The sequence below is a fragment of the Notothenia coriiceps genome, unplaced genomic scaffold (assembly GCF_000735185.1).
Source record: "Notothenia coriiceps isolate Sejong01 unplaced genomic scaffold, NC01 NC01_scaffold00025085, whole genome shotgun sequence".
In the NCBI taxonomy this organism is placed as follows: Eukaryota; Metazoa; Chordata; class Actinopteri; order Perciformes; family Nototheniidae; genus Notothenia; species Notothenia coriiceps.
Window position 1 is genome coordinate 14,145 of NW_011357786.1, and position 21,855 is coordinate 35,999.

The 21,855-nt window shown below is 40.6% G+C and overlaps 2 protein-coding genes across 3 annotated transcripts in view; one reads left to right on the forward strand and one right to left on the reverse strand.

Annotated features, from left to right (window-relative positions):
• Positions 1–40: 40 nt before the first annotated feature.
• On the forward strand, positions 41–17,631 carry appl2 (adaptor protein, phosphotyrosine interaction, PH domain and leucine zipper containing 2). The gene is made up of 14 exons (XM_010783333.1): positions 41–47; positions 4,131–4,236; positions 4,499–4,651; positions 6,988–7,176; positions 7,276–7,318; positions 7,558–7,614; positions 10,636–10,730; positions 11,753–11,905; positions 12,172–12,224; positions 12,400–12,574; positions 13,006–13,042; positions 14,436–14,591; positions 14,685–14,732; positions 15,265–17,631. Exons 1-14 carry the CDS (start codon positions 41–43, stop codon positions 15,391–15,393), a joined length of 1,401 nt encoding a protein of 466 aa, XP_010781635.1. The 3' UTR covers positions 15,394–17,631.
• Positions 16,198–21,855, reverse strand: part of tubgcp6 (tubulin gamma complex component 6) — a 33,208-nt gene continuing 27,550 nt past the window's right edge. For both annotated transcript variants that reach the window (XM_010783331.1, XM_010783330.1), the window contains exons 24-25: positions 20,427–20,620; positions 16,198–18,575 (exon numbers count right to left, since the gene is read on the reverse strand). In XM_010783331.1, coding sequence (XP_010781633.1) covers positions 18,484–18,575; positions 20,427–20,620 — 286 coding nt within the window. In that variant the 3' untranslated portion in view covers positions 16,198–18,483. The remainder of the gene's footprint in view (positions 18,576–20,426; positions 20,621–21,855) is intronic.

Below are 21,855 nucleotides of genomic sequence, written 5' to 3' on the forward strand. Positions count from 1 at the left end.
ACAGAACTGCTTCATCATGAATTTTGTAATGAAAGCTGCGATGGGAGGTGAGTAGTCTGCCGGGCTAGGGGTTGATTTAACACCACTGCAGTGTAAAATATTTAAAGGGTTGTTCAGCAGCGATGGCAGCAGGACTGTACTAGTGGCCCAGTAGTTATGGGGGATATTGGGTTGAGATAATCCGTCCTGCACCAAACTCCTGACTTCAAACATCAGCGACGCATTCCACCTCTCCCCCTCTCTCACTCTCTCACTCTCTCCTTCTCTCTGCATCAATCTTTGAAAACCTCTTGGGGCAGGGTATGACTTCCTGTTGGTCAAGTAATGCTTCAATGAAGATTATAGAAACCTGTTCATGGTTTGTTGCTTGCTTTTCTGCTTATTTTTAAGTGTCTTTATGACCAATTATTCCCTAAAAAGCGTGTTTAAGTATCTGTCGTAAGGTTTGGACTGCTGCATTAGAAATCGGGCAGCAGCAGCAGAAGATTTCCACATATGCAGCACTAATAGTGTACCTGAAAAGTGTCCAACATGTCACCTTCTCAGGACGTCAGCAGCAGCCTTATTTTTAGCCTGATCTTCATGCATTTTTGAGTATCCTCAGTGGAATGTGTTAAGGAGATTTTAAGCCCAGTAAAGGCTTAATCATCGGCGCCTTGTAATGTTTTAATGACATGAACCCCCACCCCAAAGAAAATTACAGCTATCACAGTCTATGCTTTCTAGCCAACTGTTGGCGTCTTTAAAACTAGAGAAATAGAGAAGGGCTATTTTGCCAAGAACTATGATGAACACTTTTTTTTAACAAGACTTTTGTCCTTTTAAGCCTTCAGGTATTATCCTTTAGGATATTATCTTAGCTATTATTTGCCCCCTAATTAGTCCTCATTATGGCCCTGTAATTTATCCCCCTTGTCAGCTATAGCTTCACAGGAAAGGCATGAAAGTGGCACCAGTAGGTTTAATGCTGCAGGTCATTCATGCAGGTTGCTGAGCTGTTGTTGTCCCGCTCACAGAGGTGTTGGGCGGGTACAGTTGAGGTGTGGAGTTGCAGCCCCTGCTCCTCATTGGGATGCAGAGGACGCCGCCACTGCCTCGCTCTGCATAGCTGCTGTGCCTCGTGTCTGCGCTAGGAATTCTTAAACCAACTGCATTGCATTGGATAGTGATTTTTATTCCACAGAGGTCGAGCTGCACTCCCCCAGCAGACTTTTGAAATATATTTGACAGTGTGGACTGTGTTTGCATCCGTACCCTGCCTGTACTGCAGAGGTGTTTCGTAGACATTGTATGGGACGTGTGTGTACTGCATCTCCAGGCGAAATGAATTATAGACGCTGCAAAGGCCTACTTTAGGGTATGGATTTGCGTGTGTGAGAGAAGGAGGAGAAAGTGAGAAAGGGTGCAAGAAAGATACAATCTGAGAGTAGGTGTGTGTGTCTAATAATCAATATGTATGCCTATTACGGTGATTATTCTTCTACCAGTGCAAGCTGTATTTGGTTCTGGTCCTCGTTTACTGACGGGGACACAGTGACCTCTTTCCACTCATATGTCTGCGAAATAGTTGACAGTGCACTGGACCATTGAAGCTCCCTGAAGGGGAACAAAATCAGATAATGAAAAGAACCAATTAGCCAGCTAATCAATCTGATGTCGTTGCCTGTCAGTCAATACATCAATATGAGCAATAAAATGGATGATTCTGAATTGGGACATTTATTACTTCTGAAATTGGACTGATTTTAATTTCCCTCATGTCTTGTCAGGCTTTACTGTCATCTTTTAAACAAAGACAACAATAAAGATTAATATGGCTTCTCATCAGTAGACTTTTTCCACATAAAACATCAACAACTTTTTCAATGGATTTCTGTCAAATTGTATCCACACATTCATGTCCCCCGTAAGGATGAATTATAATAACCCCTAGCATTTTATTTAGCACTGTAATCAAGGCAACTGCAATCCTTTGCATGTTAACACCCCAAATTAGGATAGCACAATAAACATTGTAGGCTACCTACTTAAGATTAGCGCGTTAGCTTCATCATTGCATGTTAGCATACTGGCTATGGGATCAGATCTCATAGTTTTTTGTTACCTTGCTCTTTTCCGTCCTGTCATTGTTTTGCTCCTGATTTTTACACCGTCACTGAGTGTTTTGCTGAGTGTGTTCGATGACGGGTGTTTGGATAAGTCTCCATGACAGTGAGGATGCTGCCAGTGCATTAGCTAATTCTCCAAGGCTTATTTGGTTACAGATACTTGGAAGAAAACAGAGCGATGTTTGACTGCAATGATTCAGCAGGACTGAATCAACGCAGGAATTCAGAGCCGTATATCTGCAGAATTGAGATATTTGTTATTCGTTCCTTACTGCGGTAGCCATGTTAGCTCATAATACTGCTGCATTGTCTCTTGCCGGTGTATGGGACCAGGTACTGCAGCAATAACAAAAGAGTAAAGTCTCTTACGGGTCGTTAAACAGCTTAAGTAGAATGTAAAACTGGTACAAATTAGATAGCTCTATTTGTTCTTTAGTTTAGATTACCAAGCTGCCTCTCGAACCCCCTCCCCCCAATTTTCTCACTGTCATTTATTTGAAATAATGGTGTGACCTGCTGTCTCATTTATTAATTTCACTTTCTTAACAGAAAAAACTGTTAAGACTGTGTTAACAACATACCTTATTTTAGGCATCCAACCAAAACATTGACTTGCTAAAACTAATAAAGCTAATTTGTGGGTGTTAAGACTCTAAATAACTAAATATGACCTTAATGTATAAACCTATATGAAATTACAATATTATACACATTTTGCTCTCTATATTACATAGATAAGTCGCCACTGACGCCCATTGTCTCTTAAAAACACTTCTCCTTTTCAGCCTGTAGCTTAAATTACATCTTAAATGGTTACAGTGGCTCACTTGTGCATTGACTGCTTATGCTCCTAAGAGCTTTAGAGCTTTAGTGCTGACTCCTAAAAGCTGAAGACATTTTTGACAGAATAAGGTGCTGTTAGGTGAGGTAGACTTTAGTCCTGAGGTGTTCAGCTTGATCAAACCCTGAAAGCCTCAGGCAGCAGTCAAACCAGCAGATTTCAGCAAAAAGTCAGCACTACACAGCCAATAAGGTTTAATTACAAAATAGAGAAAATATTGCTTTTGTTTTATGTCTCATTGATAAATGTGTGCTGTGACAAATTAAAATCTTTTAAAAAAGAGAATCAAGCTAAACATGTACAGTGCCAAATGTTCTTTTAAACATCAATAATCTTTTAACATGATTAGCAGATTAGTTTAAAGGTCCCATGTCATGCTTTTCCGGTTATTACCCGTCCCCTTGTGTGTTATGAAGGTTTTTCTGCATGTAAACGGTCTGCAGAGTCACAAACCCTCAAAGTACACCCTGTAGCGAGTAAAACTCTAACACAGAAAAGACCTGTCTATGCTGCCCCAGAACGCCTCGTTGGAGATTTCTCTTTTTCCATTTTGTTCTTCCTAGTCATAGTGACATAACAATACCCAGGTCCAAATGGACCAATCCGTGGAGCTCCTCACACACACACAAACACACACACACACACTCACTCAGCCTTATCTTTTCTCAGCCGCAGCTTCGTGGATCTCTCCATTCACAGTTCGCCACACACTCACATGTGTGTGCTCAGGCTGAGTTCCATGGTGTCTCGCTGTCTCGTAGACCCCACGCAGCAACCAGGAAACGACACCAGTAATACAGCTCACACTGTCCGCTCCTCGAGCCTCAAAGGGCGGAGCAGCGAGCCCCGCAACGTCCCGCCAACACAGCACCCATACCCCACGCAGCACTCTCATCTGTTTTTCATTACTGGTGTCATTTTCTGGTGTCTAACAAATGCCATTGTAACATAAACACACATCAGAGCACAGTGGGCTCATAGGGAGGGAGGGGGGGCAGGAGCTCCAACAAGGCGTGTAGGACAGAGTGAATACACATACTATACAGAGATGCTGTATGAGAAAACCAATGTGATTTTGGAACATTGAACAATGTAAATCTATTCTAGTAGACCTCAACAATGGAATTATGATCAGTAGAAATGGCACAACATGGGACCTTTAAGTAATTCAAGATGAATAGCTCATTATTATCTCATCACGCAGATCCGCTTCTTCAAGAAAGGCATTGAGCTGGTGTCAAAGAAGATGGACAACTTCCTCTCCTCTGTGTCCAACATGACTCAAAAGTAAAGTCTATCTCATTAACAACCATGTTCCTGTGTATGTGATGAACCAAAGCTTTGGTATCAACAGTGTACAGCGCTGTGAATAGTTGTTTATAATCCTAAACAGAAATAGTTATACTCTGAACTTCTGCAACACTCATCACCCTTTTTAGGCATGATTTTGCAGAATAACACTTAATAATGTTAAGCATCGAGTTTGTTTAAAAGAAAGTTCTAAATGTTTTGATGGAAATGCTTGCATTGAAACTTTGTCGGCCATTAGTATCCAGGCCCAGCTGGACTCGGAGGCGGAGGGCATGCGTGCGGCGCAGAGGGAGCTTCTGTCTGTGGAGGACACGGTCTATATGCCAGACATGGACACTGAGCCTGTCAATCGCACACTCATCCAGAAGGCTGGCTATCTCAACATTAGAAAGTAAGATTCATTGCCCTCATCATGGCCCTATCTTAAATCTGAGGACACCTCATATTCACTTAGCGTTCTTTTTTGGTCGACATGTAAATGTGTGTCTTGGTAGGAAAAAAACATGCTTTAATATGTACCATTTGAAACATGTGACAGTTCAATGATTTGGTAGATGATTAAGTCTGGCACAATAGATCGTGCATTCAGTATACAGTGGTTATATGAAAGGGACCCGTTTTCCTTTTCTGTAGTGTGTTATATAGGTTTCTGTGCATGTGGTCTGCAAAGGCTAAAACACCAATGTTCCCTCCAGAGGGAGTTTCTCTCCCACACACTCCCCCCTGCCTGAAACGCCTCAATTGGACTCTTTTGTTTACTTCCGTAACATAGTGACATGACTCATGCTTCCATGGATAGCGTTACAACAATTTGTACATGATAGGCTAAGGAGGCGGGACATCTCTTGGCGGTTGATCATTACAAAGCCGGCCAGCTAACCAATCAGAGCAGACTGGGCTCTGGTTTCAGACAGAGGGTGAAAAGAGGTGCTGCAGCACAGGAGAAAATGAAAGACATTACATGTTAGACGCTTTTATCCAAAGCAACTTACATACTCAATACTGTGGGCAATCCCCACAGGAGCAATTTGGGGTGAAGTGTCTCAGGGACACAACGACATGCTGACTGCAGTGGGGTTTGAACCTGTGACCTCCAGATCCGAAAACCAACGCACTAGTCCACTGTGCCACACGCCCCATAGAAACCTTTTTGAACATTAAAGCATTTGAACATGTCACAGTAGAGGCGCACGATAATAATGTGAAGCAACACATTTGCAAGTTAATGGGCCGTTTAAAAGTGCAGTCAGCGATTCTGGAGAAAGTATGTTTATTTTTGAACTTATATTTCTTTCTTTGCAATTGTCACAACCAGGGCTGTGTATTAATGACATATGTCTTCTCAGTTCACACACAGAATGATGAGTGAGATGTTTCACTGTATTTAACTAAACAGTGTATTGGATTTGATTTGCTGACTTCACCTTAAAGTCTTGAAGTTAGAAATAATCAAACAAAAAAATGATAAATGTGCTTCTCTTGCTAAAGTTGTTCAAAATAAGCATGACTGCAGTAAACAATAAGTCAGTCACAGCCGACACTTCAGGTCAGGCAACATGTTGACAGTGTGCGCTGTCAGCCTTTTGCTGAGTGGATGTATGAGAAAAGAAACGTCCGTAATGGCTCCGGGAGGTGGAACTGCAGCGTAGCCCGCGATGTGATTTAGTGAAATGTCAGAGCTGTCAAACTCTGTCTCTCGCTCATATACATCCAAAGTCTTTGACAAATGTCTGTGACACCAGAGAAAAGGTTTCCGCAGAATGTCATTCTGTTTAATGACACACACCGCCAGGAGCCTTTTGAACGCTTGTCAAAAGCTGAGTCCACAGAACATTTACTATATATTTCTCTATATTAAGGGTCTGAGTCACCCACGGCAGCATGAGCCATTCACTGTGATATTAATCAAAGGAAGTGTATCTGCAAATATTTTTCAAACAGGATGTACAAGAAGAAGGCCATTTCAATGAGTCATGCAAGTGTCTCGTTGTTTTGGTGAGTCAGAGTTAAAGGACATTGTAGTGTACTTTGTTGTTTATGCACAGAAAGTGATAGCCAAAGGAATTTCAAACCAAAACAAAACAGCTGTTCACCTTCACAAAAAATACATGTGAAGGAGAATTCATATTTACAAGTGTGAGGAAAAAAATAAGGACAAAACTAAAGTATTGGTTTAGTATTGGTTTCTAAGCTGATTCTTTTATTCAAGAATATTATTATTATTACTATTATTCAGTTTCTAAGCTGATTCTTTTATTCAGCTCAATTGGTTGTGACATATAAATTCCCAAGCAATACCAAATACCTTTTTATTATAAATTGTACTATCACAGAATCATATATCTTACAAAAAAGAATATAACATAATATTTTCTTTATATTTTAAAGACTAACACCTATATCATAATGACCTGGAGCATTTTTTTGTACAAATGAAATCACCATTATTATTTATAATGTTTATATTTTTCCTAGTTCTAGTGAAATGTTTATTTGTTTTAGTTTTCAAAACGTTAACACAACTTTTTAAGGAGGAAGAATTAGAATCTACTTCTTGCATATCTTCATTTTGAACTCATTTTGAGCCAGATCCTTAAATCCCTGCCATTCTTCCTCTTTTACGAAGCCCTCGTCACTTATAGAACGTTCTATTACTCCACCAATAAACCTTTCGAAATCTCATTTTTTTGCCGACTACTATCCACTCTTTCTCCCCCTGTGCTCCAGTAAAACCGGCCTAGTGACCACAGCCTGGGACCGACTGTACTTCTTCACCCAGGGAGGGAACCTGATGTGCCAGCCGCGGGGGGCGGTGGCGGGGGGCATGGTGCTGGACCTGGACAACAGCTCCGTCATGGCTGTGGAGTGTGAGGACAGACGCTACTGCTTTCAGATAACCTCCCCCTCAGGAAAAACGTAGGGACACTTTTCCACATGTCCAACAATAAGAGTAACGTGAATGAGATACTGGAGGAATGTTGTTTCATTCTCTCCCATTTTCATCACTGCCTGCAGGTCAATGATCCTACAAGCTGAGAGCAAACGGGAATATGAAGAAGTAAGTTTGAAAGATGCCGTTTAAAAAGCTGTCGGATCTTCCTTGTTGTTTAATAACTCCATTCAAAAGACATCTGCTGGTTCAAGTATCTGTCATATTGTACTGGAGGAGCTGTCAGGACCGATCTGCGTGTTTGTCATATTTCCTTTTGTGCTTTGCCACATCTGACTGGCCTGTCACAGCTGGTGGCAGTCTGGTTCAGAGGAAGTCCTAATGTGGATCTCTTTGTTTCTTTTTAGTGGATTTGCACCGTGAACAACATTTCCAGACAGATCTACCTGACTGACAACCCAGAGGTAACACACACACCCCACACACACTGCACGTTTAAAAAGGAACCAACGAAACCTACAACATGCTAACTTTAGTTGCTAATATATTGGTGGATTCAAAATAAACTTAATTGTAAAGTTTAAGCTGAGATGAAAGATACTAATCCCCCCCGGGGAAATTCAGGAGTTTAAGCGGCCACAGAGTGAGATTGAAAAACAGGACAGTACAGATTCACACAAGATTAATAAATTAAAGATTTAATTTAAATACAAATTATATACAGGTGAGTGTTTCCCCTAGGATGGAGTCATAGCAGCGGTGCTAAGGCACGTGGGCCCAGCGTAATGTGACCGTGGAGCGCGTGGAATTTTTTAGTGTGTGTACGTGCAAAGTGTGCCCCCGCCAATGTGTCTGCCAGCAAAAGAAAGGCTCTTGAGGCCTAGTATCAGGGCCGGTTCTAGCCAATTTGCTGCCCTAGGAGAGATTTTATATACATGTATAAAGAATAAATGAAAAATCTCTACAAAAGACAAATACACTACAAAAACAGAAACGTATTGACATGGGTAATATAAATAAAAACGGCTTCAAATGTATTCAGTATTGTATGAAGATGTTTGAATTGGGAGGTGGACGTCACATCCTCTAAGGGGGTCCGGGGGTATCTAACTATCTTAACTTATCTAAACACTCAGAGAGTCCTTTACCTCACTGAGCTGTAGTTATCAGCCTCTCAGTCTGACAGGAGAGCTCTCCTCCACCCTGGTTGGAGAAACATCTACTTCTTATATCCGTTAGCGCAGCTAGCACCAGATTCTAATAACAACAGCGCGGGTACCGGTGCGCCCTCTCTCTCTCTCTCTCTCTCTCTCCCTCGCTCGCTCTCTCGCTCCCACGCTCGCACTTTGGCTGTGAACTGCGGGCGCCAGATAAGCCAACATCCCCCATTTTCATCACTTACAGCGCCCATCGTACAGGGCAAATGAAAAGTGTAACCGGGGTGAAAAGGGTGTTACATTTACTTAATTATGAATGTTGTTACATCAAGGCCGAAAATTAGGATGAGCGCCAACGGTCAAAAATGTTTTTTCCCTCCCAGAGCTACCAGCGCAGCGCCCCCTGGATCTGGCGCCCTAGGTCCTAGTACATACAGTGGCAATGTCTCAAGATTTAGCAAAAATACACCTTTATTGAACATACAGTAACACAAATACTACAAATCCACATAACAAACTATCAAAAATGCCACTTATTATTATTTTAACTAAATTAAAAAAAAGTTGTATTTGTATATAGGGGAAACACTGCAGGTAAATAACTGTTAAAATAAGAAATAAATTAAATGAACATATATACATATTTGAGTAAGTTAAGTTGTGTCAAATGTTATTTATTTTTGTGCCAAAGAAAAGGCATCTGCCCTTGCTCCTTCATCCCTTAAACACTGTATATAATAAGAACAAATTAGAAACAACAATTATAAATTACATCTACAATAAGCATTCAATCTGTGAGTTATTGAAAGTGCTTATACATTATTTGTGTGTGCTTACTGTTCAGTATTTTTACCACCTTGGGGTGTAAAAATGGTATATGAGGTGTCTGCACCGAGCTCTGATGCTTCGTAGGCGTATCCTGAGGGAAGGAACGCAAACTGAACGTGTGCAATGTGACGGCCTGAGGTGTTAATCTGAATCCGTGTCGATGATGTCCGTATGATTTTATTCATCTGTACTGGCTTAGCCGTGTTTGGACTGTCAGAAGTGCTCTAACAGTAAGGATGCCCTCTCTAAAGCAAACAGGAAGACATTTTGTTTTTGTGGACATTTCGTTTTTTTTTTTAAAGCATCGCAGAAAGTATACAGTTTTGATTTGATCTTGCTGAGAAAATCCATTTGTTGTTCTTCTCTGTTTCAGAGGCATAACATATAATGGTATTGTTCCAGTGTTGTCTCGTGGACCCCCTCCCTCCCTTCTCTCACAGCTGTTGTTGCTTTTGAAGCAAAACATCTTGCCTGTTTGCAGGGGGGTTGACTCTGTGAAAATGTTTACTCTTGTCACACAAACAGACAGTCGCTGTGTCTGAAATATCTCACTTTTTGTATTTTCCCTTCATGCTAATCCCTAGGTGGTTTACCATGGAGTAAGTGATGATTACAGATTTCAGATACTAATCATCCTGTTGTGTTACTAGTGGAGCAAAACCGCAAATCACACGCTTGTCATCTCAAGATCTTTAGGAACCAGTTGTGTATCTGTACGCTCTATTAAAGCTACTGTTAATGTTTTGTTCCTTTTTGTGGGGGATTTCAAATCTCTATAGAGCTGTGGTCTGATTTCTAGGTGCTACAGAATTCAGACAAAAGCTGGGAAGTAAATGTTGGGCACAAAACAACAAATCAAGAATGTTTTCACACACCTTGTTTTGTTGTTGTGAAAGTTGTCAGTGCGGTGATAGACCCCTGGTGTGGGTGTTTGTGCAAAAGTGCATAGACTCATCCTCATTTGCATATAAATATATACTTAATGATCTGTGTTCTCCCTCCTTGTCTCACTTATTCTCTTTCTGAACTCTGTTAATTGCTTTGTTGAAAAAAATAATTGAGCATTCTTCTTGTTGCCATTAATTAGAGTAAAACAACGATATGTAGAGAGCAAACTTGCACCTCAATATATCATTGGGTTTTTTCTTGTTTTTTGAAATTTAAAGCATTATTTAAAAATGAACTTTTTAACTAATCGTCTTAATGTATTCAAACTTCAGGTTCAGGTTATTTATTATTTATTTAAGGTTCTTCTCCCAAAATTACAACACAGGATATATACTGTATGCCTGGGTAAGGAAAGACTTAACAAAATAAACCTGGAAGTACTTGTATGTGTTATTGCTAGTAAATCATTGTACACATGTAGAGAGTATGGGAGAGATAAGAGAACGGTTAACATTTTGTGATGGTTTTTAACCTTTTAGGCACTTAATACTGCTCTGCTCTGATTTGATAAATAAGCCAATTTCTGATACAGAGATCTTGTTTGTTTTTTAGGCTGTGGCCATTCGACTGAACAAGAGTGCCATCCAGGCGGTCACCCCCATCACCAGCTTTGAGAAGAGACCGGAGGGCGAGGCCAACCCTGACAGGTCAGGCTCGTCTAACTTTACAATCTGCATCCTTTTCTGGAGTTTATAATGAAGTTATTCAAAGGTGGCTTTTAAACTAGGCTGAACTGGGTTTTTGATTTGTATGCGACTTGCTTTTTGCATGTCTTATTGGTTATTTATGTCAGTATGTATCTCAAATGTTTATAATTGTGTCAGTGCAAAACACAACATCTTTACATGTAAATTGTTCACGGCGTAAAAAGAGATTGAGAATGTGATTACATTTTCCCTCAGTAGGGAAGGAACAAAATGTCCGCCTATGATAACTGAGGTGAACCGACATTATGCATCTTGTCACTTTCTGCTAAGTTGCATACCGCTTAAATGTTCTCCACGCTACGAATGAGCAATTATAGCTTGGCAACGGTAACTAGGCTTGTCAGGTTAGAAGAAGAAGAAGAAGAAGATACACTTCATTAATCCCTTACAGGGAAATTTCTTTCCCCACACAGGGGAGGATATACATGCACACACACAACCACATGCAGATAGGAGAGGTGGCAGAGCAGAGAGGCTGCCAGGTACCCGGTCTGGTCCGATCGGGACGTGAACCGGCGACCCTTCGGTTCCAAGATCAAGTCCCTACAGACTGAACCACTGCCGCCTCAAAGATGGACTTTTTATTAATCCCTCGTGGGATTGGATGGATTTGACCCATCCTAGTGTAAGGAGCAGTGTGCTGCCATTTTGAACGGCGCCCGGGGAGCAGTGTAGGGAACGGTGCGTTGCTCAGGGACACCTTGGTAGCACTTGGTCTTGCCAGGACTTGACATGGTGACCTTCCAGTTGCCAAGCCAACCCCCTATCGACTTCGCCGCCACCACCGCCAGGCTTTGAATTTCTCAACGTGTCAAAGTGGTGCCAATTGTTAAAAGAAATCCTAAAGAATCTGAACACTGAAAGCATTATTGGTTTCTGAAACTGTTTTTTTGAAGTTGAGTTTTGGATGTTTTGGTTATTCAGTTTTTTCCAAATAACTGATCCGCTGTTTCCCCCTGCAGAGCGAAGCCAGGCGGGGTCCATACCACCGGTGTTTCCCAGAAGACGGGGGTTGCTCCGGAAGCAGAAGACCTGATCGCCCCCGGGACCCCCATCCAGTTTGACATCATGCTGCCAGCCTCCGAGTTCCTGGACCAGAACAGAGGAGGGGGGAGGTGAGGGTGCATGTTAGTGAGAGCAGAGCAGGAGTGATTAGAGCTGCTGGTGGATCATTTCCTGAAAGTCTGCCTCATAGTGGTTATTATTTCATTTCCAGGAAGCAAAAATAGTTCTTAATGGCCTCGATGCAGAGGTTTAATTGCTTTTTGTGTGTGTGTGTGTGTGTGTGTGTGTGTGTGTGTGTGTGTGTGTGTGTGTGTGTGTGTGTGTGTGTGTGTGTGTGTGTGTGTGTGTGTGTGCGTGTGTGCTCCCTTCCTGGCAGACGCACAAATCCATTTGGAGAAACGGACGATGACTGTTCTCCAGAAAGCGACGGTAACCATTTCCCCTCATCTAAATGCAACTAAATGTTTCTGTAAAGCACAGTTTGAGCCCGGCTTGACCTCGTTGTGTGCCTGTTCATGTCCCTTACCTTCATACCTGAACCAATGGCTTGACTTCAGTGTTTTATGCTGCCGACCTGTTTGTGATGATTGTATGTTTTCCGCAGACTCCCTCCTGCAGCAGGTGTTCGCCGTGCGCTTCCAGGGTTCGATGGCGGTGCGCTGCGGGAACAATCAGGAGGTGATCTACGAGGCCATGAGGCAGGTTCTGGCCGCCCGAGCCATTCACAACATCTTCAGGACCACAGAGTCACACCTCATGGTCACCAGCAGCAGCCTCAGGTACCGTTTACTGCATATCTGTCAAGTTGGACATGAATACCAGAGATTTGGACAAACTTTTCAGAAGTTTACTTCCAAAGAAAATACAACTTTTTCTGCAGGTGGAAAATAAAATTGATAGTCCTGTACTGAAGGTAGAAAGAGAAATGATATGGTATTTAAAATGCTGTTTGTGTTTTCTCTGCAATCTTTTTGGCTCTGTTGAAAAAACAATAGTACTATTTCATCTGCCTCACAATCTTTTCTGCTACAAGTCATATTTCATTTTTTACACTCTGATTTGGAAAGCTGTTGTAAAACCCTCGGTTTATTTTCCCATTGATAAGAAGCTTCATCTCGTGTAAGCATTGTTTCGAGCTGAAACAAAACAAGGTCAAGGCTGTTTCACGAGTCTTCATTATTCACAAGTGTCTCCTTTGTCTTCACAATAGGTTGATTGACCCTCAGACTCAGGTTACAAGAATCAGTGTGAGTATGAACAGTTATTGAATCTGTGTTAATCAAGAGCCCTTTCTCTTCTTTGTTCAGACGTGAAGATTTAGTCAAGGTTGCGAAAAGTTCCGATAATATTTCTTTCATGGAAATGAACAGGAATGTATGGTAATTAACGAGAACGCGGTGAAATCTCATACGGAGATTTCATTCATTTGTCTAACTAATGCCCCTGAACTGCAGTCAGTGATTTCTTTCTTTATACAGTGCAGTCTAAAGTCAAATGCATGGAAGTTTATGGAAACTAGTGGAATTTGAAATAGCACTAATAAATAATTGAATACCAAGATTTTAACCGTGAAGTAAACTTTAAAGTTAAAGTAATTATAATTTGAGTGGAAAGTTTAATTTAGAGATTGTCATACAACAGGTATATGGAGTATGCGTATTCAAATTAAGAAATAATAAGGTAATTAGGAAACTAAGATAATGCATATTTATAAGCATAGCACATAGAACTAATATATTTACGTTTTTAGGACTTTTTTAAGTTATACTTTACTAAACTACTTAGACCTCGTACTACCCTATGACTCTTGATTTATTTTCAATGATTTGCCGCACTATGACTTGTGAGACATTTAGCTTAGGTGACTATATGCTGGTTAACAGAAGTATGGTAGGCTGTGGCTCAGTGGATAGTGTGCTGGACTTGGAATCAGGGGGTAGCAAGTTGCAGTCAGCATGTCGTTGTGTCCCTTCACCCCAAATTGCTCCTGTGGGGATTGCCCTGACATGTGATGTAATGTTATAAAGATAATAACATCATTGAGTGTGTTTTCATTCATTGCTGTTGACATCTTCAGATAATGTACTGACATGTAATGTATGCAAAAACAATGTATAATCTATTAACTCAAGCAATATAGTCCAAACTTTCCTGAAAGCATGTCATCCTTTGGTTCAGTGCTGCAGGGAGGGGGGGGGGTTATTGTGATGGCTGCACATGTGATGAGAGGATGCACTGTGAATAGAGAGGGTGATCATTCTACTGAAGTCTTATTTAGAAGACATACTTTATTAATCCCTCACAGGGAAGAGTGTATGCTTGTAAACAAGTCTGTACATGTGATGGAAGAGTCTGCCAGCGCGTGCAGTGGATGGGCACCATTTTAATAAATTGACATACTTGTAAAGTCAAAATAACCCGTTAGACCTGGCATTGCTTTTTGATACGTATTTTAGTCCCACTGAGAGGTTCACTGTTTAAGCAGTCAGGTACACATTTCATTCTGAAGCTGTACAAAATGTTACAAAATGAACTTCCTTTGGCCATTTTTGTATCCTTTGCCACCCAAGCCGCGTCTCCTGTAATCCACTCGGACCACGTGTTTCTAAATCTGTATTCCCCTCCTGTCTCTTCTCTCAGTTCCAGCTGGGGGAAGTGACTCAGTTTGCGGCGCACGAGGAGAACGGCCGGCTGATGGGCTTCGTGGTGGAGGGCAGGGACTGGAGTGATGGAGACGAGGAGGGGGAGCCTTCGTTTAGCACCTTCGTCTTCGAGAGCAACACAGAGGGCGAGAAGGTAGATACAGAGAAAAGCTTTACCCTGTTTTAAGAAGGGTCAAATGTGTGTATATACGTGTACTAAAGTTGATGTTTTTGTCTTTATTCACAGATATGTTACACCATAAGTTTGGCGAAGGACATTGCAGAAGCTAAGAAGGTATCATCAATAACACAATCAGCTGATTTCTCCATAACAGAGAAATGACACCTCATTGATGTTTAAAGTTGGAAGTCATATTTTAAACAACCCGTAACTCTGGAACAGTCTCCCTGCAGTGAGCGTTAGAAAATGAAACCATATGCTCATCTCTTTCAATGTGTGTATGATCAGTTTATTTGGTTCTGATTTACTCTCTGGAGGCCTTTCTTCTTTTCAATGTTCTCTAGTCCTGCATCTGCCTTTTTATTTGTCTCTTTTATCTCCTGTGAAGCTCATTTTATTGCATATTTCTGTACAAAATGTGCTCCATCAACACATATTTCTTATATTATTTATTTAGGTTTTATAGTATCACAACACTACATTAGAGTGTTTTTTCAGTGGCTGATCAGGAGGTATTTATGAAGAGAAATAAGAAAACAACTTCTACCTCCCATAGTTCATACAAAAATGTATTGTCATGACTTGCGGATTTAAAAAAAAAATCACGCTCGGGTGAATAAGCATTCTGTTACGTTTGTTTTCTCAGGACCCAGACGCCCTGGCCCAGCTGTTGAAGAACATGCCTCTCACCAACGACGGGAAGTTCCTGCTGCTGGAGCCGGAGACGGGCGACACGACCAACGGAGCGGAGGAAGACCTGGAGTCTGAAGCCTAGTCCCCCCCTCAGGACCAAAAAAACCACCAGGGACACGGTCCGTCCTTTGCCTCGGAGAGAAGTTTCTCCTTGAAGGTGACGCCATGACCGGCTAACCCCTAACTCTGGTACTCTAGCAGCCATAATAGAGAGTGTAGGTCACTTCCACTCACCCTCTGTCACAGACCTGGAAGGAACAAAAAGCAGAACTGATGGCTTCTCTATCAGATCTGCTTTTCTTTTGTAGCACGGGTCTTTGGATTTGGAGTTGTATTTACACCTACTGTATGTGTGGGACTAAAAAGGGAACAATAGGTATCGATTGTGTTTCAATGTCTTCTAATATCCCCGGCTATCTAACAGAAGGTGGTGAATTACTTTGTTTTAGGTTTACATTAGTTCTTAGGTTTTACGTCGTTTGGAGAGTTCATTCCTTTGCTTTGTTTACACGTTAACTTGTACGTTATGCTCTTATGCAACTATTTGTGTTTATTTTGTTTGTTCGTGTACAAAAAAAGTTATTGCACTTCCAAAGTTAATATCAGTTTAGTAATGCTTGACGGCTACCGAATGCCCTTATTAAGACATTTGAAGTATCTTAGACTTTTAAGACAACGAAGGACTTCAAAATGGTTTAATTAATGTCGATCTTTAATCAATGACTGTTAAATTCCTTATGATTTAAACTGTGTGAGCATGTGTGCCCTGAACAGTGGACACAATTGGCATGAGCGATTAGATTAAGCATCTTTGTTCTTCCTGCACTCTTACCACTTACACATATGGTGGTCTTAAGCATTCCTACTAAACTGAATTCATGTAATATTTTTTTGTTATAACCACTACCTATACAAAGCAAGTCTTAAGATGATCTGTATGCAAGGTTCTCCTCAAGCAGCCAAATAATATTTAGTAGGTTGGGCTAGGTTTCTTTAAGGCGTTTTGTAAATACGAGCCGTGCGAGTGTCTATATGGTGTTTAATCAGTCGGCTGCATTAAAAGCTTTCAGAGTCAATATGCTAGGACTAATGCGGTGCATGATTAAATAATGGCGTTCTCTCCGTCCCGTCGCAGAATATTAAAACTACACTGAGCGCTGAGCTGTAATATTAAAATAAATGTCACGGTAACGCATGTAGGCAGTGGGGTATAATGTACGTTTGAATACAGGAAGATTAAAGGAAGGCAGGCGACCCGTCCCCTTTGGGTCCATGTTCGGTTTTAGTCAATTTGAGCTGTTATGATATTAATGGACGGTGGTGTTGAAAGATGAAAGTGTTTTTGTACCTGTAATACAGACGGGGTCATAACCACTGACTTGACGTTGATCGTGAAAGTTACATTGTGTTGACCATTGAGTGTCTGTCTGCTTTTTTTTTTTTCACTCTATCAGATTTCTTGGCGTAATCACATATTAAACACGGAATAAGTCTGGATATTTCCTCAAGGACTGTCTGTTCTTCTGGTGAAATCATTAATTATGAGTATGTTTTGTCACTACTCATTGTAATCTACCGAATAGTTTGACATTTGGGGAATGGGTACATTTGCTATCTGGTGTAAGAAGAAAAGATTGATAAACTAAAAACAGGTGTTAAAAGCTTTTGAAGAGACATGGAGCGTTACAACATATTCCGATCAATAATGGAAATTGAAGTTTTTGTATTTATCTCCTCAAACTCTTACTGTAAGTATAATGAAAGCGTCCCTCTTTAGTGCTGTTCTAGTGAAGGCAAGAGAGTACACGACTCTCACAGCACAATGGAGACATGTTCATATGTTCAAGCCTCTCTCTGTGGCCTTTGCCTGAAGCTTTTTGTGAAGCCTGCTCATTCTCATTATGAAACTGTAATGGTAATTAACCTTGAACCACGTCTCAGACTATTTCCTATTGGGTCCTTCAATCTGAAAATAATTGGACCTGGGGAGTCCTTGAAAAGTGAATACATTTGATGATTAAGGTGGTGTGGTACTCTTAATGAAAATATTGTTGTCAAAGGGTCACAGTATCCATGTTACTACACTAAGATAATGAGCGTGTTTCCCTAAATGTCAAACTTTTGCTTTAAGTGGCGACGGTTAACCATTTCTCTTCCTGTTGCCTGATGTAAATGCGTATTGGCAGGTCTTCTGATGCTTTAAAGAACAATTCATCCATCCAGTATGTTTGCCCTGTTCTTCTTCAGGTGCTGGTTGACACGCTTCAATCACACCGTTAATAAAACTAAAGCTTTGCAAACTAACCTGCAGTCCACAAGAGCCTCCGAATTTCTTTCCTGTTCGACTTACACAAGCTTGTCCTATTCCTGATTTATGAATATGATAACGTTTTTTTAAACTAAACCATCCATTCAATAAAATAAATCCTCTTCTTGCTGCAGCCCATTAAACGTGTTACTGCTGTGCTGCTTATTCTTGTTGAATGCTTGCCCTTGAAAGTGAAAGCAACATCAGGAGAACTCTGGGTACTCATGGTGTAGAAAATAGATTTCAGTTACACAGTAAATACTGCCCTCTACTTTTATGAATAGCCAAGGTTGACACAATCCATTACCCATAATGCTTTACACCTTATTTGTCCTAGTTTTCTTAAATAAATGCTAACATACAATCTTGAATAAATACAAGTAGCTTTTTTACACAAATGTGTTTTCTTCACAAAAGTACTTAAGCATCAAAACTAGAAAAAAAAGAAGTCATTTTGCTTTTGTATTTACATAATACATTATATATATGCACTTATATTCTATACAGCTGGAAGAACACCTGAGCGGAGACTTTACAGTAGGCATCTTTACAAACGTTGGCAGCATACAGAGAGTCCAGAAGCAAAGCCATTAATCAAGCGCAGGCATGTCGTTCAGATCCTGCACATTCATTACTTAAACTGGCGTTAATGTCAAACGCATGCTCTAATATAAAGCACCGGTGGGTTTTTGAATATATTTTGAACAGTGAAATGAAGGCCAGAGGAACTGCATTTATCACACGTCTGATTATGTTTCCTTTAAACACATTTCAGGGATTCTAAAAATGTAAACACACACGGTACACGAAGGTTCATTGGATAAGTATCTATGCCTACAGCTGACACACACGCCAGAACAGAGCTCAGGAGTCTTTGTAGTAGTTGTTGAAGTTGATGCGCAGCAGGAAGTCCTCCAGGTGAGGCTGGTAGCCCCGGTTCACCAGCTTGGTCACCACTGAGGAGAGAGGAAACATAAATCACTTAAAGGTAGGGTAGGTAAGAATGGAGAAACCAGCTCGAGTGCGCTAGAATTTGAAAGTACGCAGCCGAAAAAAATCTGCCCCTTCCTTCAGACTTCCTTACAGAGACCCTCCTCCAACACACGGGCACGAGATAAATTTGTGCACAGATGGAAGGCTGACAGGCAGGTAGGCCATCCAGTTATTTTAGCCTGGCCGGCTCAGATGATTGGTCGTGCTTTTTACAGTACTACAGCTTCCAGAGATGACTTTTTTTTATATATTTATTGTCAAAGCATTTAATATATTCATTGCCATCGGGATGTTAAGAGCATTCCATGGAATATAACAACAAGTATTTCTGAAGTGAATTACCTACTCCACCTTTAATACATGTTTTATTTTTAACAAGAAGTTACCACTCCTCTGTGGTTCAGTTACAGAATGATTTGTGGGGATGTATAATGCGTCAGTATCTTCACATAAACATCTGAAAATACGTATTTTATAAACGTAATGTCAGTGATGGGGGACAACATCCACTATAACTTACATTGCTTTAAGAAATAATCCTGTAATAACAAGCATGAACAGGAAAAATCATGAAGCCAGAAAAACTTAAAGTAAACCATAGCTAAAAATATATAAATAAATAAACCAGCTTTTTGTTTGTTATATATTTATACAAATAAAAACTCTTACTGTTACTTATTTATCCTAATCATGTTCAACACTTCTGATCTCCCAACCCCCCCATGCTGTGGGAGGGCACAGTATTAAATATATTCAAATGTTTAGACGCCAAACAGTGTTAAACCACTTGCCAGTAAAGTGCACCTACCTCTGTATACACAGACTGTTTCCTTCCCAATTATTATTCTTGAGGTTGAGAAGCACTGCTCTAACCCACCATCTTTTCTCACTTCTTACACATTTCTCAATGCAAACATGCACCTTTTCCAATTTGTTACTCTTTTTTTCACGCGCGCACGCACGCACGCACGCACACACACACCATAAAATGTTATAATCCAAAACAAGCAGCTTTAATCAATATGTTTTATACTTTGTCTTGATTGTTCATTAATATATAATTGGGCCCTTTTGTTAGTTTTGTTGACATTATTTCCAAAGTAATGACCTTTTATCCAGATCCAGATGCTTTACTCATTATCCTCAGGGCATGTTAATCAAGGTTAAATCTAACTTCCTCCTAAAAACATCTTTCTTATTGCCTCATTACTGCTAAAAGGGTAATACTCAGATACAATACGACCTACTCCAATTAAAAGAGCTGGAAGACTAAAGTAATCCCTTACATTCATTTGACAAGCTTTAAAAAACAAACTCTAAATTTGACATCATTTGGAAACCATTAATTACATTGCGGATTGAAATGAAGAGACTAAATCCAGTTTAAACCATTTTAACATTGGGCAGGAGCATCTGGTCTTCATTGCCTCCCTCTTGTCTTATCAGGTAGACATTTCTTTCTGATTTAATGTCAAGTGGATACTTCTATAACACATCATTTGCAAACTGAGCAACAGGTGAATCAAGCTACGTGATGAGCATATCAGAATCAGAATACCTTTATTAGTCCCACAGAGGGGACATTGACATTCTTACAGTGTCATGTAAGAAGCATGCAGACAAAAGTATTAAAGATAACAACAATTAAGAAAAAATTACAAAATACACATCCTGTAACAGTTCTGAGGATTTAGCAGCCAGGTATATATTGCACAGTTATTAACGGCATATATATATATTGCACATAGTTGGTTGGTATTTAACAACAAGGGGTGTTATAGTGTATAGTGTATGTAAAGATGTTATATCCTTACCTTTGAAGAGGAACTGTGAGTAGTACTTGAAGGTGTTGTAGGACTGCTGCATAGCGATGAAGCTGGGGTGCACCGCCTCCCCCTGCTGGCTGCCCCAGGGCTGTGCGATCAGCTGCGCCCGGAACTTCAGGATGAGGCTGAAGATGCTGTGGATGATGTTCATGACGGGGGCCGCCTTCTCCGTCAGCAGACCCCTGGGGGGGACAAGGGAGGGTGCAGAGTTTAGGAAACATGACAAGGAACTTTGAGATGACTTCTCGGAAGGGCTGGCATCATACACGGGAAAGTGTGATACTTACAACCTCACCTAATGAGATGAAATCATTCATCAGGTTCAAAAGTTAACCTCCCATCCGTCTGGAATTTTAATTAAGTTGTTACGAAGAGGGTGAATTAATTTTGTATGACATGATGGGTGCAGAGTGCCACTGCAACTTGCTGAGCCTGTACAGAGCCCGGAGAAATGATTTATCTCCAGTGAATTTTTCTGCATTTTTTTCCATATCTTCCTGAAATCCTGATGGTGTGTAATATATATATTTGCTGTCTACGTTAAAATTCACAAAACTTAGAACAGCGATAAAAACGTGTAATTTTGACTGTATTTGAAGGATAAGGGTTCCCAAAAAAATGCATCAAGTTGGGCTGCAATTATAAATCTGCAATCTATAAGTTGATTTAATGAGTTGAGCAAAAGACGTAAAGGCCAATCATTTCTAGTTAGGTTGATTTGAATATATTTTAGTTTTGGACTGTGGATCGCACAAAATAAGACATTTGTTTTCAACACATTGAGCTCTGCAAAATATTGATGGACAGTTTTAATTATTTTCTGGACCCGAGCCCAAATAAAAGTGTTTTTCTAGGGAGGCATCCATCCAACCTTTTCTCTGCCAAAACCAACTCCAACGCCTCGTCTAAGGCAGGGCTCGAAAGTAACGGTTGCCATTGGCAACCATTCAGAAAAAATGTCAAGCACTTCTTGGCCTTTGGTTGCCATCAGTGGCAACCACTTTTTAACATGAAGAAATAAGGACAGCAAACAGCTAAATGTGCACCCCAAAATAGATAAATGTTAATTATTTGTTGCATTAAGAGTGATATTTAATTATTGTTGTGACCAGTCGGAACCTGATACTTAAGTTGCACGTGCATTGGTGTGATTACGGAGCCAGAAAGAGATGGACGTTTACTCGCGTGCCGTGTGTTTGTTTTACAATTAATGGCGAAGCAAATTAAGTTATTTGACTGTGGGGTAAAAAGTTCGGCCAACCCGTCAACATCTCAAACGAATGTTCAAAGTGATTCAACTGATAAAGTCTTGGGAGGCGAAACATTCTGCTGCGTTGTGCATTCACTTCCGGTAAAAGTCCTTTCAAAATAAGAGTCCCGATCTTATTACTACCAAAATAAAAGTGCAAAACGAACT

What these genes read in the sequence shown, in the direction of transcription:
- appl2 (XM_010783333.1), top strand. An exon ending in GGCTATCTCAACATTAGAAA is followed by an intron (nt 4,652 to 6,987) that starts GTAAGATTCATT and finishes CCTGTGCTCCAG; the next exon opens with TAAAACCGGCCTAGTGACCA. An exon ending in ACCTCCCCCTCAGGAAAAAC is followed by an intron (nt 7,177 to 7,275) that starts GTAGGGACACTT and finishes CACTGCCTGCAG; the next exon opens with GTCAATGATCCTACAAGCTG.